This window comes from Nansenia antarctica (assembly GCF_963989245.1).
Source record: "Nansenia antarctica genome assembly, chromosome: 18".
Classification (NCBI taxonomy): Eukaryota; Metazoa; Chordata; class Actinopteri; order Argentiniformes; family Microstomatidae; genus Nansenia; species Nansenia antarctica.
This window is the reverse complement of record NC_137691.1, coordinates 17,415,702-17,435,166: the sequence shown is the minus strand read 5'-3', so window position 1 is coordinate 17,435,166 and position 19,465 is coordinate 17,415,702. Positions and strand designations below refer to the sequence as shown.

Below are 19,465 nucleotides of genomic sequence, written 5' to 3'. Positions count from 1 at the left end.
AAGCGTTCTGCCCTAGCATATTGTAGACTGCAGAATGTACAGACTCAACTCGGCCAGCCTATCCAAAGGTTTGTGGAGATTTTTTTTAAAAGGCTCTTAACATTTAGGTCTAAGGCCTCGCTTTATCGAATGTTCTAAATGTTAAATGTCTCTTCTACACTCATTTTCGTGTTTTTTTTATTAGCCTATTAGTATTAGGCTATTATTTGATCGGTAGTATATCGGAAGATATTGCTCATCGATTATTGGTGGCGAAAAAAACCGGTAACACACACATACACACAGATGTGTGTTGACGGTCCTCCTCTTCTTCCCTCTCCAAGGTGTTTTACGTGTGGTTCGACGCCCCCATTGGCTACCTGTCAATCACAGCTAACTACACCGACCAATGGGAGAAGTGGTGGAAGAACCCTGAGCAGGTGGGTGTCAACCAGCCAGACGATGAGCTCATCCAGTGACTCATCTCTCTCTTAAACATCGGGGAGTCAGCTCTTGTGGGGGGGAGGGTGGGGGGGGACGGGGACAGGAGGATCCTCTTGGAAAGATGATCTCACCCATAGGATGATCTAAGCCTAATGGATGAGGTCAGACAGTGTCATGTCGTGTTCCCGCCACTAGGTGGAGCTGTATAACTTCATGGCCAAGGACAACGTGCCGTTCCACAGCGTGGTGTTCCCCTGTTCCCTGCTGGGAGCTCAGGACAACTACACGCTGGTCAACCACCTCGTTGCCACGGGTAACTACCCCCCCTCTCTCCTGCTGTGTAATCATGTTCTCACTCCAGACCACCGCGTCGAGATTTAAAGCCACTGTTTTGGAAAAACAAAAGACCTCACTTACTGTAGAACGCAGCACACGAAGGAAGACTTTTTTTCCTAGCAGTCAGCTAAAAGTCAGCGTAGAAAAATAACACATTGCTTTGTATGAGGCACCGTACCCCCAAAAATAAAATCAGACGTGGTGTTTTTTGCGTCCTACTTATCGTGCTCTGTGTGTGTGTGCGTGTGTGTGTGTGTATGTTTCTCTCTCTCTGTGTGTGTGTGTGTGTGTGTGTCTGTGTCTGTCCCTGTCCCTGTCCCTGTCCCTCTCAGAGTACCTGAACTACGAGGAGACCAAGTTCTCCAAGAGCCGCGGCGTGGGCGTGTTCGGCGACATGGCGCAGGACACGGGCATCCCCTCCGACGTCTGGCGCTTCTACCTGCTGTACATGCGGCCCGAGGGCCAGGACTCCGCCTTCTCCTGGGCCGACATGGCGCTGAAGAACAACTCTGAGCTGCTCAACAACCTGGGCAACTTCATCAACAGGTCAGTCATCCGGGGGGGGAGGGGGTGGGGGGGTTATTCCAGTATCTGGGGATATCTCTTGAGACATTTCAAAATAAGCCTAGATTTTCCTTTAGCGACGTTGATGGAATACCCCCCTGGGCTAATAAGAATAAGAATCATCATCTATTCTATACACCTGTATCCAAAGCAACTTCCAGTACAGCGAGTGCACAACGACGTATTTTTCCAGTATGTACGATACCAGCGGGAATCGAACCCACAACCTTCCCGTGGTCTGACCACTGAGCCGTACAGGACCGGGAACTCTGACCTACTTAGAAGGAGAGCCCCGTTTATATACAGACCCATCTAAATATGTCCATACGTGTAGGATATACATAGAAAGGTCTGCGTCACCGTGTTCTAGCAGAATAGCCCGTTTGAATCTTTCAACCGGGATATGAATCATTTATAAGCATTTATGTGCTGAAGTCGAGTAAAAGTGATTTCTCCTTCCCCTCTCTCTCCCTCCCCCCCTTCCCCTCTCTCTCCCTCCCTCCCTCTCCCTCCCTCCCTCCCCCTCTCTCTCCCTCCCCCTCTCCCTCCCCCTCTCCCTCCCTCCCTCCCCCTCTCTCTCCCTCCCCCTCTCCCTCTCTCCCTCCCTCCCTCCCTCCCCCCTCCCCCTCTCCCTCTCTCCCTCCCTCCCTCCCTCCCCCCCTTCCCCTCTCTCTCTCTCCCTCCCTCCCTCCCCCCCTTCCCTCCCTCTCTCCCTCCCTCTCTCCCTCCCCCTCTCCCTCCCCCTCTCCCTCCCTCCCTCCCCCCTTCCCCTCTCTCTCCCTCCCTCCCTCTCGCCCTCCCTCCCTCCCTCCCCCCCTTCCCCTCTCTCTCCCTCCCTCCCTCCCTCCCCCCCTTCCCCTCTCCCTCCCTCCCTCCCTCTCTCCCCTAGAGCGGGGATGTTTGTCAGTAAGTTCTTTGAGAACCGTGTCCCCGCCATGGAGCTGCAGCAGGAGGACCAGAGGCTGCTGGCGCAGGTGGGCCTGGAGCTGAGACAGTACCTCCAGTACATGGACAAAGTCAAGTAAGACACACACACTCAGACACACACACACACACACACACGCGCACACACACACACACACACACACTGTGATGGAATGATCGAAGTATCTGAATAGAAAAGAGACGAAGGCCGTCTGGCGTCTTCAAATGCGAGGAAAACAGTTTACAAACGTGACAGACAAGGTCTGACAGTCAAACGTTCTCAGAAAAGTGAGCTCAAGACAGATAACAGGGATTTTTTTATGTACAGGTAATAGTCACGCCCTCAGATAAGGTACAAGCCAATCACAGAGATTTCCTGTCTGCATCTGTAATGAGGAGGGGGGTCACATGATGCTAGAGACACAAAGGTGGGGAAGGAAACACAAAGGCCAGGAACTGGTCTGGTCTGGCGTTAAATTGCTCGGCCTGGTCGAGGTGTACGTTAAGAGAACAGAGCAATCAGGTCTTTGTGATCATTTAAATGTGTCTGTCGTCTAGCCAATGTCAAGTTTCTCGTAGAGAAAACTGGTTTTCGTTGTCTATCAGGTCGGGGTCGTCAAGTGTGTTAATCGTCCCAGACAGTCTGACTGGCAATCACAGGCATTGCCAAATATTCCCCTACAACACACACACACACATTTTAATCATTTATTTATGTCCACATAGAAACAAGTATACAGGGACACAAATACTGAAGGCACAGATGGGATGCATTCACAAACAGACATGGACAATGTCTTTCACATACAACAGGACAAGACTCACGGGTACAAGTAACACCGTCTCCGCCATATATGGCGGCTGCCAATAATCGCAGAGACAGAGCAATACTTGCTGAGCCTTTTTGCTTTTCCCTTGGACATTCCCAGTAGACGTAGTCCTCTGACAACCAATCTGTGCACATGTCCAAGACTGCCAAATATAAAGACTAATAGCGTACACCTATAGCCTAGCTCTGAGATGGTATCTACAAGCTGCTGGTATTTCATGACCTTAGTCATGAAGGCTTCCTCTAGGCTTATATCAAAGGTGCACGCTACCTCTAATACAGACACCTCTCTGGACTCTTCATTAACAACAACAACGTCTGGTGTGTTAGCAGACAACTGTGAAAAGTGACATTGGTCATTACAGAAATTGAACATAGATGCATTGACACAAGCATGTGTATACATTTTCACTGTAACTGGGAAGTGGAGTGATATGTCCTTTACTATAAGGCTCACAATTCTGTCATGACGTGCTATATACATTCCTTTGTAAACATAACAGCCATTCAAGATGTGTGATAGTGTTTCTGTAACCTGTTCTGTGGTGTGGTGCAAGCAATGAGGAACCTGAGTGGAAGGAAACCAAATAGAGAGGTTGAGTCTGGTAGGAAGGACTTGTAATCTGGCCTTGGTTGTGAATATGACAATGTCCTCATCGAGTGCAGTGTTTTTTTTAGAAAAGAATGAGAAACAGAGTGATCAGCTGTGGGAAGACATACACACACACACACACACACATACACACACACTTTCATAAGTATGGCCCGCACTCAAAGTTCAGCCTCAACCTCATTTGGATAATCCCCTTTGGACTGGAACTGCACACACACACACACACACACACACACACACACACACACACACACACACACACCAACCAATCCTCTCTGAACTGTCCACTCCTCAGAATCCGTGACGCCCTGAAGTGTATTCTGAACATCTCTCGCCACGGCAACCAGTACATCCAGGTCAACGAACCTTGGAAGAAGATCAAAGGCGACGACACAGACAGGTGAGTTCGACATCTTTAATCTAGCATTTATGTATTGATTGATTGATCGATCCAGGGAAGCACACTGTCTCCACATGTGTTATACATAATATACACACCTCAGATATACAACATTATCATTTTATATAATTAATATTATTATAAAATCATATCATATTAAAATACATAATGCATATCCACTCACTGAGCACTTTGTTAGGATCACCTGTACAACTGTCAACAGTCTGGTGGTGTGATGGAGTGGGTGTTTTCTTGGCACGCTTTGGGCCCGTTAATATAAATCAATCGTCACTTGAATGCCACATACTATTTGAGTATAGTTTTTTTAAGGTTATTTTTTCTGAGTGGGGCAGTCCCACTCATATTTGGTGTCGGCCGACATGGGCATGTGTGTGCACTGTAGACCGTGGTGCTAGACCACTGGACCACCCCAGGCCACCTATTTGAGTATTGGTGCTGACCATGTGCATCCCTTCCTGGACACAATGTACCCCATCTTCTAACGGCTACTTCCAGCATGATAATGCACCATGTCACAAAGCAAAAGTCATCTCCAACTGGTTTCATGAACATGACAATGAGTTCAGTGTTCTTCAGTGGTCCTTCCTAGTCCTGAATCCCACTCGAAACGGGAGATTCACAGCTTGGAAAACATATGCAGGAATCGCATGATGCAATCATGTCATCATGGACCAGAATCTCAAAGGAATGTTTCCAACATTCTTGTGGAATCAATGCCACAAAGAGAATTGAGGCTGTATGGAGAGCAAAGGGAGGTCTCTACCCAGTATTAGTATTCCTAATAAAAATGTCCGGTGAGTGATCAATGATCAGTTGTTTCATCTGTTGTTAGGGAGTACTGAAGGAAAGAGAATATTTGACACACGTCGAGCGCAGGAGTTTTGCACAGGATTATTACTATCGACAAGCACAGGAGCTTAGTAGTCAATAGTAATAATAATCAGTACAATGAATTTGTCAGCTCACGACCGCTCTTCCCACTAATGATCTTTTTAATAAAAAGCTAGTGATATTTTGACTAACACTGTGTCTTTGTCAGGTTTACAACAGTTACACAGGTTTTGTATCACAAAAGCTTTATTGAACGTCACTTGTGGGAGCAGTGTACGAACAATAGCAACTCGTGAGCTTAGAATGATACGGTTCTATCTCCGTTTAGGGCAGTTCAGAGATATTGAGCGTCAAAGTTTTTACATTCCATTATGTTTTGTGAGATGGAACCTTTGTATTTTATGAATTACTAACTCAAAAATGTCAACATTTTTAAAATAACACCACACAGGCATTAATAAACACCTAATGGATCAGATTATGTAAAAAACTATAGATAGAACCTTATAATTCTAACGTCACGAACAGTCTGATCCAAACAGTATTTGTCACGTACATCACATACATACATCACGTAAATCACATATCGCCGTAATTGCCATAATGATGTAACCGGTATGCTTGCTCCTCGCTCGACAATTGAGATTGGCAGATTTATAATGATGTATCACCCCCCTCCCCAGGCAGCGAGCGGGCACAGTGACGGGCGTGTCGGTGAACGTGGCGTGTCTGCTGTCTGTGATGCTGCAGCCCTACATGCCCACCACCAGCCAGACCATCCGGCAGCAGCTGAACGCCCCGGAGGCGTGCACGGGCACCATGCTGCAGGGCGCGGGCAGCTTCGTCTGCGCCCTCACGGCCGGGCACCCCATCGGCACGGTCAGACACTCCTCCTCGTACTCCTGGTCTTTTTTTAATCCGTTCTCCGCAGGGACATTTGTTAAGTTAAGCCGTCCTTTAGGGCATATATACAATAAGAAATGATAAAGCAGTCATAAATGAGTCTAGAAATCAATCATGAAATTATTCCATCAGTCCATTTTCCGGCAGATAGGTATCTTGTGTTTCACAAAAAACGATTTTACTGTTGGACAGAAGGATTTATTTAGGGCTGGACACCCCTATCACGTTAAAGGATAGCCGGTTCGATTCCGGCCGGGGACGTATCCTGCATGTCATCCCTCCTCTCTCTCTCACCCATCCTTCCTGTCTAAAGCTCTACTATATCTGTCAATAAAATGAAAAATATGAGTGGGACTGCCCCACTCAGGAAAAATAACTTAAAAAAAAAAAAAAGAGTATACAGTACATTTCTAGATTTTAAATCATCTTGTGTGATGGAATTTGGGTCGACGCAGGTGCAGGTCATTCTGTTGTCAGGGAATGTCCATGATCTGTCTCACCACCTCTCCTCTCCTCCGTAGGTCAGTCCGCTGTTCCAGAAGCTGGAAGCGGATCAGATCGAGGCTCTGAAGAAGAGGTTCGGCGGTCAGCAGGTCAGTGTCCCATCCGCCAAGCAGTCACTCAATCAAAGATTATTAACAAAAAATTACACTGCTATGAGCCGGTTTCCCGGACATAGATTCAACCTAGTCCTGGACTAAATACCATTTTCAATAGAAGATCTTCATTGACGATGAAGCCTTTTAGTCTAGGATTAGGATTAGGTTTAAAAGAGTGTCTGGGAAACCGGCCCGAAATAAATATATATATATATATATTCATTTATGTTTTTACAAGTGGCTTAGCCGTGATATTAAATGCCAAGCAGCCCCTATTGTGCCGTCAGTGGTAATCTCCTACGTTAGCTGTGTAGACAGCAGCTCCGTGCCTCTCTAAATCCTCTCCTCCATCCCTCCCTCCCTCCCTCCCTCCAGCCAGAAGAGCAGGGTACAGAGCAGGTATTCTCGGCTGTGTGTCAGCTTTGCGCGTAGCGCTGGCAAATGTCTCCGCTAACCACACAACTCACATTTTAGATGCGCCGCAATAAATAAAAAATTCCACTGTGTGATTTCTTTTTTTTCTTTTTTTTTATTGCTTCATAACATGGTGTGATGTACATACATTGTGTGTACGGCATAATTGTGTGAATAATACATGATTCACAACATACATGTGAATTATTTATACATAATGTAACGTTCATTACTAATATATTATGATAATTAGAGTGAAATACAGCGCTGGAATTCAGAGACTGTCGGAGAATACATTGTAACATTTGATTGCCTCTCCCCTCCTCTCTCTTCCTCTCTTCCTCTCCTCCTCCCCCGTCTCCACCTGGTCGCCCATCTCTCTAATCTAGGTAAAGACCCCTGCTGCTGGGGGGGTCCCCACCGGAGCTGACCTCCAGACAGTCAAGCAGCTCACACACTCTGTAGCAGAACAGGTGAGAGAGAGAGAGAGAGAGAGGGCGGGGGGAGAGAGAGAGACTGTTTTATTGTCGATCTCCACCATGTATATGCAGCAGCAGCAAGCTGAATTCAGTGCATCAGTTATTACAATATTCAAACTACTACACTAAAAATAACCTGTTGAAACACTGCTAGACCGTGTCGGACAGTAGGAGTTGTTAAGATGTAGGATGACACGGATGAGACATTGACCCTTTATGTGATAAAAATTATTATAAAAATGTAACTTAATGTTAAATGTTAATTTTAAATTAACTTTCTCTTCTATAAAATGATTTCTGTCATGACATAAATAAAAACGTTATGATATGATTTGAAAGGACAGTAGCTATAGTATTTTTTTTACGTGATTTGTTTAAGTAATAATCATATTCTTGGAGTTCAATCTTGATTCTTATTTTTATTCTTAATTATAAACGTAATATGCCTGAAGAAGGTCTATGACCGAAAGCTCGCAATAAACAAAGATTTTTGCACAGATTTTAGTGTGTGGATGCTGCTTTTAGGCACTCTAATTATAAACGTAACAGAAAATCCAAAAGTGCAAATGTATATCCTGTATAGCGTAACGACAAGTGTCGGATGGATGGATGGATGGATGGATGGATGATTTCCTACCTGGTGTGTCATCACACTGTCTGTCCTCTTGTCTGTCCTCTTGTCTGTCCTCTTGTCTGTCCTCTTGTCTGTCCTCTTGTCTGTCCTCTTGTCTGTCCTCTTGTCTGTCCAGGGGGAGAAGGTCCGGTCCCTCAAGGCCCAGAAGGCAGAGAAGGCGGTGGTCACAGCGGAGGTGGCCAAACTCCTGGACCTGAAGAAACAGCTGGCCCTGGCGGAGGCCGACGCCAAGCCCACCTCAGCCCCCGTCACTGGGGGGGGCGTCAACGGACCAGACCCTGAGAAAGCCAAGCAGCTCACACAGTCTGTAGCAGAGCAGGTCAGAGAGAGGCTGGGTTATTGTTCATCTCCACCATGTACATGTAGTAGCAACAAGCTAACGAGAGCACAAATGTATATTAGTTTCATATTATTCTCTCTTGTATCATTTGTATTACTATTGTTAAGTATTCATAATATTAATACTAAGCCGTCAACCATGTAATCGCAGGGTTCCCGGGTTCGATTCGGCCGCGGACATATCCTGCATGTCATCCCTTCTCTCTCTCACCCATCCTTCCTGTCAAATCTCTACTGTCTCTATCGCAATGAAAACAAAAATATGAGTGGGACTTTTTTAAAGAATAATATTAATACTCATATTCCAACTACACAAATAATAACACGTTGAAACACTAATTGGGACAGTAGTTATTAAGATTTAGGATGACATGGAGGAGATGTTGACCTTTATGTGATAGTTGATTTATCACCTGGTTCATTACAGAACCCTATATCCATCATTTAAAAACACATTTTTAAAAAAAAGTAAATTCACTTATATGAAATTAATTTTGTCATGACATGAAAGCCCTTTGTTATAAATGGACAGTAGCTACAGGATGTTATTTGCTTACATCCTTTAATAATCATATTATTGGGCCGCTTGGTAGTGTAACACGCTAAGCCGTCGACCATGTAACCGCAGGGTTCCCGGTTTGATTCCGGCCGCGGACATATCCTGCATGTCATCCCCTCTCTCTCTCTCCCTCTCTCACCCATCCTTCCTGTTGATCTCTACTGTCTCTATCACAATAAAAAGACGAATATGAGTGGGACTGCCTCACTCAGAAAAAAAATACTTAAAAAAAAATATATTATAATAATAATATTCTTGAAGTTGTGATCGATCTTTTTTGTGATCAAATGTTTCTTTATTTTCTTTTAAAACACACATAATAACAAAACAAGACAACAAGACCACATCCTGCAACAACCCATACGACCGCACCACAACACACAAATTACAATATAGCTATCTAGGTATTAGGGACATACACTACAAGTCGGGACCCAAAACAAAAAAGAAAGTAAATAAAATAACCCCCACCCACCCTCCCACCCCAGGGACCAGAGGACAACAGTCAATTACAATTGTGATAACCTACACTCAACTCAAAAGATTTTTAAGATCGACAGCTGTGGATATCCACAAATTAATATTTGCCTCTTTAGCACCATGCATAAGTTCCAAATAAACAACATCCAAAAAACGTAAAACCCATTGTTTAAATGAAAGTCAATGTGGAGGCTTCCAACGCGTGGCAACCATTTTCTTTGCTGCCGTCAGACCAGCAAACAGAATGCGTTTTTTAGTTTGAGGGAGGGGTAACAGGGAAAGATCATTGAGGATCAAAACAGAAGGAGAAGGGGGTATAGTCACAGAGAGCAGAGCAGAAAGTTTAGAAGCGACCATTACCCAGAACTCTGTAACCTCTGGACACTCCCAAATCATATGAAAAAATGTGCCCACAACCCCCAGAGGACAGATCTCTACTGTCTCTATCACAATAAAAAGAAAAATATGAGTGGGACTGCCTCACTCAGAAAAAATTACTAGAATAATAATTTAAAAATCTAGAATAATAATCATATTCTTGAAGTTGTAATCGATCTTGATTATTTAAAAAAAATAAAGTTTTTGGCTTATGGAGATATAGCATTATGGAATGAAGCTCAAAGTCAATTACAACGGTGTCTGTCGTCACTGTGGATCTAATGAATGAATGAATGAATGAATGAATGAATGGATGAATGAATGGATGGATGGATGGATGGATGGATGGATGAATGATTTCCTACCTGGTGTGTCATCACACTGTCTGTCCTCTTGTCCGTCCTCTTGTCTGTCCTCTTGTCTGTCCTCTTGTCTGTCCTCTTGTCTGTCCTCTTGTCTGTCCTCTTGTCTGTCCTCTTGTCTGTCCTCTTGTCTGTCCAGGGGGAGAAGGTCCGGTCCCTCAAGGCCCAGAAGGCAGAGAAGGCGGTGGTCACAGCGGAGGTGGCCAAACTCCTGGACCTGAAGAAACAGCTGGCCCTGGCGGAGGCCGACGCCAAGCCCACCTCAGCCCCCGTCACTGGGGGGGGCGTCAACGGACCAGACCCTGAGAAAGCCAAGCAGCTCACACAGTCTGTAGCAGAGCAGGTCAGAGAGAGGCTGGGTTATTGTTCATCTCCACCATGTACATGTAGTAGCAACAAGCTAACGAGAGCACAAATGTATATTAGTTTCATATTCATATTATTCTCTCTTATATATTTCATATTCATATTATTCTCTCTTATATCATTTCGTCACCTTCTTAAAATAATGGCGTAAGTCATATTTTAAAGTTTTGCGAAAAACAGAATAAACTGAACCAAATCTAGAATACGGTATATGATAGTTAGGCAAAAACATAATTTTCCTCAAAAGTGACTTGAGACATTATTTTAAGAAGGTGACGATTGGTATTTCTATGATACATTATTAAGTATTAATAATAATAATAATAGTAATATTACAACTACACAAATAATAACACGTTGAAACACTAATTGAAACATCTAATCGGGACAGATGTAGGATGACGAGGAGATGTTGACCGTTATGTGATAGATGATTTACCACCTGGTGTCGTTGAAGGGTTTCATTACAGAACCCTATATCCACCATTAAAAAAAAAAGCATGATTTTATGAATGATACAATTATTTGTCATGATATGAAAACCCTTTATTATAAATGGAGTAGCAGCTACAGGATGTTATTTGCTGACATCCTTTAATAATCATATTCTTGAAGTTGTGATCAATCTTGATTATTTACATTTTACAATTCTCTTTTGCTTATGGAGATATAGCGTTATGGAACGAAACTCAAAGTCAATTACAACTGTCTCTGTCGTCACTGTGGACCTGTTGGATGGATGGATGGATGGATGGATGGATGGATGGATGGATGGATGAATGAATGGATGGATGGATGATTTCCTACCTGGTGTGTTATCACACTGTCTGTCCTCTTGTCCGTCCTCTTGTCTGTCCTCTTGTCTGTCCTCTTGTCTGTCCTCTTGTCTGTCCTCTTGTCTGTCCTCTTGTCCGTCCTCTTGTCTGTCCTCTTGTCTGTCCAGGGGGAGAAGGTCCGGTCCCTCAAGGCCCAGAAGGCAGAGAAGGCGGCGGTCACAGCGGAGGTGGCCAAACTCCTGGACCTGAAGAAACAGCTGGCCCTGGCGGAGGGGAAGACCCCCGAGCAGCCCACCCCCACCAAGGCCAAGAAGCAGTGAGAGCAGACCAGGCAGAGGAAGAGAGAGACCAGTGGGGGTCGGGGGGAACTGAGGGAGTTAAGAGTCATTTAGGAGGACACATCTGTGACTGGACCTCCGTCAACACGGCGTTGGCTAGGAGGCCCTACTGTATACACACTACTATACACGCTGGAGGCAGGCAGGGGGAACGGGAGAGCTGCAGAGTGTCAGCGAGAGTGTTTCCCTCTTCTGCTGGCAGCTGAGCCTACTCTATGTGTCACTGGGCCATACAAGGCAGTGGGCGGCGGTAGGGCTGGATATGCTGCTATAGGAACACGTCATGTTTATTCTTTCATATCCCCCCGTACCCCGTTATTGAAATGTAATTTTTGCTACCAACAATCTTTTGCGAACACTGTCTGTACTCTATCTGCCATGAAGAAATTGTCTTTTTAAATTTGTCGGTTTCTAAAATTAAAACTCTCATTTTGGAACGCGACAAATTATGCCTCCCTAAATTCTAATTTGTGAAATGACACAAGAACACTCAAATAAGCATTACAAGAGACCCGACATATATTACAATTTTTTATTGTCGATGAAAAAATGACACCAATGTACAAATACAGTACATAAACGAAATACAACGTTTCGTGTGGTAAAATAAATAAACCATGCAATTGGTTACAAATAAACCTTGACCTTGACAGTATATGTTCTATTAAAATGTCGAGAAATTAATATTGATACGTTTATATTACTGTATAATTGGCTATAATACAAGATTATTATATAAAAATAGCATTGAATCAAGGTAGAGAAGAATCGGGTGAATATAAGTACCGCTTAATTCCATTTGGTAGAAAAAGATCAGCATAGATAAAGTACAACCGCACCTAATTGCTATATCTTAATACTCACACACACACACTCTCCCACGTAAACCGCAATATAAAAGTAGGAATTGGAGTTAACCAATGACCATTCCCTCATACTCACTGTGCTAAGAACTTTCAAACTTTCCTGAACAATATTTTTCTCATATTTCTGTATGAAAAGGTTACTGTATCTATGACAATTTAGCAGCTGGCTAGGCGAGGGAAAGTGTTGACAATGAAATGCACTCCTCTTTCTGTGTTCCTCTTTCTGTGTTCCTCTCTCTTCTGTCCGCTCAAAATACCAACCCGCTCACAACGGTAAACCATAACAACTCTTTTGACGGGGTTCATGATTGACGTTAACGTTACGCTTATCTAAAAACCTCACTTCGGAAGCGTCGCGTGATTTTTCCCTATCAGGCCCCGCTCTCCGTTTCCATAACGTGCGCTGTCACCCTCTCTCCATTTTGCCGCAATGCTACAGCTCCTCCTCCTCCTCTATCGCTTTCCTTGACTTCCTTCTTTGCTCGTCATCATCACACTTGTCTTTCCTTACTGCTTTCACTTTCTTCTAGAAATACATATCTTTGGTTCTTCTCTGCTCTTTGTTTCAAAAATGCATTTCATGGTCACCAACAATCACCCTTCCCTCCCTTAACCGGCTGGAATTCAAATTCTTTATGACCTGCTTTTCCCTGTACTACTCTGCTCTCTTTCCCTTCATTTCCTGGTGTTCACTAGCCTCTCTATCAGCGCCCTGCGTGTGTTCTGCACCTCCTCTCCCAGCCGCTCGATCTCCGCCTTCAGCCGCTCGTTCTGGTCTGTCAGCTCCTGCACCTTCTTCTCGTTCTCCTGCTCCCTCTCTCTCCTGCTCTTCTTGGCCGACGAGGAGGACGACCGGGAGCTGCCAGAGGAGGAGAAGGAGGACAGAGCGCTCCCTCTCTCCCTCTCGCTGCTCCGCTTGCGCTTGCCGAGCCGAGAGGAGAAGACGGAGGGAGAGGAGACGGGAGAAGGCGGAGGAGAGCAGGTGTTGCGAGAGGGGGACTGAGAGGCGGAGGAGGAGCAGGAGGGCGAGCCGGGCACACACGGCTCCTCTTCCTCGCTGGCGGAGGGAGACGCAGGCTGCGCGTGAGGATGATGATGATGGTGGTAACTACTACTGACCATGACCCCCCCTGTCTCCACCATGCCCACCCCTCCCTCACTTAAGAGCTCAAAGAACTCCGGGGGAAGCAGGTCTCCTCCTCCCCCTGACCCTTCTCCGTCCCTCCCTCGCTCCCGGTCTGCCGCCCTCTCCTCGGCCAGCGGGGGGCTCAGGCAGGTGGTGGAGCCGTGGTGGTGCGGGTGGGGGACTAGCTGGGTGTGGGTGGGGGTGGGAACCTCCTCCGTCACCCTCTGGACCCCTCCCTCGCCCCACGCCTGGCCATCCGTCAGCCACGTCAGAGAACAGCTCTCCAGAACGTCCAGGAACTCTGGTTCCTTCTAGAAAAAAAAGGGGGGGGGGGGGGGGGAGAGAGAGAGAGAATAAATCACAATGTCCTATTTATCAATCCCAATGGTTTATACTGTTGAGAAAAAAATGCGAATTCAGTTAAAAATGACAACGGTTTTTAAAGAACCTGTAGGAATGCGGAACGTCAGTCCGAATCATCATTTAGACAACTGATGCCGTGAGAAAGGGCTGATCGAAAGACGACAATAAGTTCAGAAAAAAAGACACTTATCGATGTCTCCCACTGACCTCGGTGCAAGGAGGGGCGCGCGTCAGCTTGGCCCCGCCCGCGTCAGAGCCCAGTATATCCTGCAGGTCCTCATACCACGCCTCCAACTCTGCACCACACAACGGCCCCACACTGGGGGGGTACGGTGGGGGCAGGTGCAGCCACTCCGCAGTCATATCACCACTCAGTCGCAACGCACAGATATCCTTCCACACGGTACACACAGGACCTAGAGTGGCGGGAACAACAACAGCAGCAGCGTTTAGTTGAGACGGAACTCGTCGTAGTACAGCCACAGTGTTCACACTGGCCTTTCTTGTTTCTCGTCGTGGTGACGGCAAAAAAAACAACTCAGCAAAGTAGGGTAAATTCTATATTTTGTATGACATTCACTTTTTATGTGTAATGGTAGGACAGTGACACTATGTGGACATTTGGCAGTACTGCAGTAATTCAATGATAATGCGATGGTGAAAACATCACGATGTGAAGTAGTTGGTAATAATAAAACAGTATCAGGCTGAAATATGAGAAATAAACAGTGTTGATGGGTTCAATGGGACACATAAACCTAACATTCAACATTCAGAACAGCTTAGAAGTCAAAGAGAGAGAGAAAATAATTCACCTTTTAAAAGTCCCTTTTTAATCAAGTCTGGCAATTTGTTGTCGGTGATAAATTACCCCAACAAATCTAGAAAAAAGAAAGCATTAAATTAATCATTGCCATGTGAACAACACCAATTTCATGATGTGTGAACGATTTGACATTACAGATGGACACATGAATTGATGATGTGTGTTTACAGAAAGGTAGGTCGGTCATAAACTACTGCAGGAACCATAACTGGGAACATTCAGTATTAATATTGTGTTTGTGTTCAATAATTAGATGTCCATGTGGTTCAGCTGACGCAAATGATAACTGTTGCCCTGTAGCTGACATAATATGTTCAGATCAGATAATAATTTTCGAAATATCTCAAACAAAAATCAGGTCCTAGATTCTGATGTAAACAAAGGCGTATGATCTGCTCTAGAGCGCCCCCTGCTGCTCTCGATCCTCAAGACATCCTTCAACTCAATTTGCGGAAGAAAATAAAACAATACATTTTAACATTTTATCATCCGCCCATCATCTTAAAAGCCATTACTAGTTTAAATAACGCATAACAAATCAAAACTGTCCTCCTTCAAATTCACTGTCAAGTTCCTTGGTGACATGTTGACAGAAAAACAAATCAGCTGAAATAGCCTTTGTTTGTCAGTGCTTTTGTTTTTCAGTGCTTTCTAATCTAAAATAAACATGTCGAGGGGAAAACAATCCAACATGACGTTAACATTGAATATAGAAAGTTAAAATAGGCAAACATTGTTGTATAAGCTACACAGGAAACACTTTCAATGATCAGAGAAGTAACAGCCAGCAGTTAGACGGGTAACGGTCTTATTGAATGCTTTGAAGAGGGACATCATGGATCTGCATTTGGTTGTAAGCAACATTTAAGATTATTTCAGAAAACTGAAAATTATGAAATCTTTCTCAAATGCTTTTTCCCCCTCGGATGTGGCTTCATGCTCTCCATCAGCCAAGACGATTACGTCATGGAAGCAAAGTCCAGGACAGAAGGACAGGACAGACAGAAGTACAACGGACACTTCAACATGTCTCCCAGCAGACTGGGAAGGGAACACCACTTGTTTAATGTAGCAAATAAGCTTGGTTTAGAGGGAAATGTAACAATGTATCAGGGGAAATAACATCAGAACTAAGCGGGTTAAAGTTACATTGTTAATAATCGTCAAACGACTGTCTGAAAACATAATATCGTGACAATGTTGCCTCTTAAACCCAGGTGTTTTAGAAAGTATCCACTCCAAATAGATCCATGTGCCACAACTCCTCTACCATGTCTGCCAACACTAAACATGTTCTGTTGGTATTTTTAACGTAGAGCCTAAAGTTAGACAACAAATAGGCCTGTATGCTAATATCTACCAAGATGTTCATGTGTCAACGGATTCATTTAAGCCCTACAACGAGTTACAATTAAAACAATCGGCTATTACTATTATTATTATTATTATTTTATTTGTTTAAAGAAAGTTGGCCCACGTCTGACCCGGGGTGACAGCTGGGCTGTCAGAGCTTCTCCAAACTTCTAGAAGAGCCCGTGACGTCACAACGTATGGAAGTCCAGTTATGACTTAGGGTTATGATTGATCACGCCAACTGTTCTCTGTTCTCTCCAAACAGATGGAGGAAAGTTGCCAAACGATGCACATTCTTTTTCCAAAAGCAAAGCCATGATGAAGGGCTGCCAAAATTAGAACGATCATCTTATGTCTTAAAAAACACTTAAAAACCACAAACTATTAAGAAAATGCCAGGAAAATGATATGCACTTACCCTTTTTCTTTTATTATTTCGCCTTTTCGACTGTCTCGGGTTCGGAGTGTGTATATATTTGAGTTTTAGAGATTGGTGATAGCTCATGTTAACCATTGTTCAGTAGAAGTCACTGAATGTGATTTTTCGGAAACTCCCGGTGCGCCTTATATACGGTACCGGCCAACCGAACTCTCTGGGACTAACCTAACCAGAGACCATTAGCTATGACCAAGACACTGGCGTATGGATAGACCAATCAGAAACAGACTGGTAAATTATTTTGCTTGGTGACATCCAATGGGTGTGCGTCTTCTAAAGTGAAGGCGGGCCCGAGGAGGCTGTGCTGGTTGTCTGTCTGTGTAGATGTGATGCAGTCATAAGTCGGCCAGGACGTTCTGGGGCGGAGGGAGTCACATGAAAGGGATGATGCAACCCCTGGCAACACATTTCTACTCAGAGATAACACCAGCGGAATCAGAGCATGTTTTATTTAACAGCTTTCGGCTCTAACAAAAAAAATCTAAAAATATACTTATGCAAGAATATCTTACAATGTCCTAAGACAAGCTTGCCTACATTACACCATTTTTGTTTTTGTTAAAATATATCAGTATAAATATATCCAGGCTTCTATAATTAACCTGTTTATTTGTTATTTAAATCCAATAATTGCTTGATTTTTAATTATCCTATTAAATTTCCCCTCTTTATTTGTAGACCTTTATTTATTTAGTGTCTTATTTGGGATGACCGAGGGATTGTTTAATGAATTGTATCAGGTCGCTTTGAACTCATTGACCTGGTGTTTTTCCCAGGCAGTTTAGTTTCAACAAAGAGCAGAATGCAACAATTAAACGTTTTATTTAGACTGTTTTTTATTCTTCCAAATATAGGCAATTTATTGTGTTTTATCTCGTTTGTTATCTGTGTTTTATTAAAGACGTGTCTCTGTGTTGGGATATCCAGACATTCCATAGTACCTCTGTGTAACAATGTTATTCCCGTTAGAGCGCCTCTGAGCGGGGCGTGTTCCCCGGTGCTATAGCGCCGTTCCCCTACTCTGCTCTGTGGCTGCCTTATTCATGTTATTGTAAAGTATCGAACATTAAGAAGAAAATAAAAGCTGTAAAGATATGAGAATAATCGGGACAATAATTGACGATGTTATATTTCACCTCTCAACTTTCTAATTTGCCCGCACGTCAACCCATCTTTTTTTTAAATTCTCATCATAAATAGGGGGGGAAATGATTATAACTTACATTGTAACATCCTATGACATTATTATTTAGTCTTTTGGAAAACTATTGTCTTACTCCCAAACTCAGCCAGATAGACAAGTGTTTTTAATGCATGGTGCAACACGCACAGTTTAGTACAGCCTAGCAACAGCACAAGTGGGATGCACGCTTGAGTAGCGAATAGAAAGCTCAACTCCTGTCTCTAGGACCAGGGTTACAGCCTGGAGGAGACCCGTTAACGCGTCACGACGAGAGTGGCTGTTGCTGAGTAGTTAGACTTTCTCTGTCTAAATGTTTATTGAGTCCCGTCGTGTGATGGGTATTGGATCCATTATTAAGCATCAGCCATGCCCTCTGCAGCCCTCGTGTTGGCTTGGGCTGGATGGTGTTTACTATCTTTTATTCATGTCAGATGTGGATTTTGAAATGTTTGGGGTTGGGTGGGGGGGTGGGCAGAAATGTGTAAAAAATAATAATGAAAATCAACATATTGTATTGTGTAACTTTTGAATAAAAATACTTGGAAGGAAAAAAAGATGTGGATTTTGAATGATCTTTGATTGTAAGACACAAACAATATGAACTACATATTTAACTGTAGCCGTTTGACCCCCTTGATCCTTTTATGTTAGTATATGTGTGTTTCTGTCCAGAGAGGACTGGGCTTATACAGGACAATACAGGACAAAGAGACCTTGGGCTCAGTGTGTTCCCTGAATTTACTGCCACGTATTTGACCATATATTTTTCCCAGGGATGTTTAGCTACAGATAACAATTCAAATAAATGTTCTATCTAAACGAATAGATACGGTTTAGAAGTTAATCCTAATATTTAGTAGAATTACTTAAATGTAGCCTACACTGTAGTTAGTCTGATTATTGGGATATGAGAGGTGTGAAATATGCGAGACAGCCAAACAAATAAGTACATAAAAAGTATTTCCCACTGTTTATGAAATAGTAGGCTAATATATGTTCCTGTTTAGCATTAATATGATGAGAATATACTTGTCTGGAACACAATAACACAATTTAAGACCCAAGGTGAAAACATGTCGCATATATGATGCTTGGTTCGTTACCTTACCACTGCACCTGTCCTATTTACACCTGCCCCGTCATAAAATATTGCTTATTAAATGCCTATTCAGCCTGCCAAATAGAAGTGCTTGGATATATTTTGGTAGTGGGTAGTTCGACACGAGGACTACAAAAATTAATTGTTTTGGAAGGATATATTAAAGATAATTATAGGGAATGCAGAGGGATAAGCGCATGGAAAATATTAGACTGAAGGAGGATGTGTTTAGTGATGGAACAGTGCCTCTACCAGGTGCATTATAGGGATGGATTTTCCAAGATCGTCCCTCAGCTAATGCGCATGCTTGAAAGGAAAAGGTAACTCCACCGTTTGGCACAGTCCAGAATCTCTGGAACCTGCATGGCAGAACCTCGGCCGAACACAAGTTACGGGGTCAATTCTCGGGGTCTGAATAAAGTCATCCTGATGCTGAGCTGGGCAGGAGTTTCTCCAAATTAAAGTCCTTTCTGTAGGACTTCCCAATAAAACCCAATAAAACCTAGGTCCCAATAAAACCTAATTTTATTGCTCTTTGTTTTTTTACCCCCCCTGACGGACTGGTCCTAAGTCATTGTTTCAGGGTTCACTATAGGAGGCTCCAGGCAGCAGCAGCATCCCTCCCTGTCACTCATGTACGGC

At 43.8% G+C, this 19,465-nt stretch overlaps 2 protein-coding genes across 3 annotated transcripts in view; one reads left to right on the top strand and one right to left on the bottom strand.

Moving 5' to 3' along the window:
• Window positions 1-13,019, top strand: part of mars1 (methionyl-tRNA synthetase 1) — a gene marked incomplete at its 5' end in the record, with an annotated part of 23,995 nt that extends 10,976 nt beyond the window's left edge. The window contains 11 exons of one of the 2 annotated variants that reach the window (XM_080548734.1): window positions 324-419; window positions 619-736; window positions 1,092-1,305; window positions 2,213-2,344; window positions 3,985-4,089; window positions 5,625-5,820; window positions 6,366-6,437; window positions 7,247-7,330; window positions 8,086-8,289; window positions 10,228-10,431; window positions 11,398-13,019. In XM_080548734.1, coding sequence (XP_080404860.1) covers window positions 324-419; window positions 619-736; window positions 1,092-1,305; window positions 2,213-2,344; window positions 3,985-4,089; window positions 5,625-5,820; window positions 6,366-6,437; window positions 7,247-7,330; window positions 8,086-8,289; window positions 10,228-10,431; window positions 11,398-11,550 — 1,578 coding nt within the window. In that variant the 3' untranslated portion in view covers window positions 11,551-13,019. The remainder of the gene's footprint in view (window positions 1-323; window positions 420-618; window positions 737-1,091; window positions 1,306-2,212; window positions 2,345-3,984; window positions 4,090-5,624; window positions 5,821-6,365; window positions 6,438-7,246; window positions 7,331-8,085; window positions 8,290-10,227; window positions 10,432-11,397) is intronic. The other variant, XM_080548735.1, reaches the window with a different exon arrangement.
• A 13-nt stretch (window positions 13,020-13,032) lies between these two features.
• ddit3 (DNA-damage-inducible transcript 3) lies at window positions 13,033-16,560 on the bottom strand. Its single transcript, XM_080548736.1, has 4 exons — window positions 16,521-16,560; window positions 14,739-14,804; window positions 14,131-14,339; window positions 13,033-13,871 (listed from the first exon to the last, which is right to left on the bottom strand). The coding sequence occupies exons 3-4, from the start codon at window positions 14,284-14,286 to the stop codon at window positions 13,110-13,112; spliced, it is 918 nt and encodes a 305-aa protein (XP_080404862.1). The 5' UTR covers window positions 14,287-14,339; window positions 14,739-14,804; window positions 16,521-16,560; the 3' UTR covers window positions 13,033-13,109.
• Between the last annotated feature and the right edge of the window lie 2,905 nt (window positions 16,561-19,465).

Excerpts from the sequence above, each read along its gene's own strand:
- ddit3 (XM_080548736.1), bottom strand. The coding sequence starts at position 14,286 with ATGACTGCGGAGTGGCTGCACCTGCCCCCACCGTACCCCCCCAGTGTG. Across the intron at positions 13,872-14,130 it reads GCGCCCCTCCTTGCACCGAG|AAGGAACCAGAGTTCCTGGA; the intron begins GTCAGTGGGAGA and ends TTTTTTTTCTAG.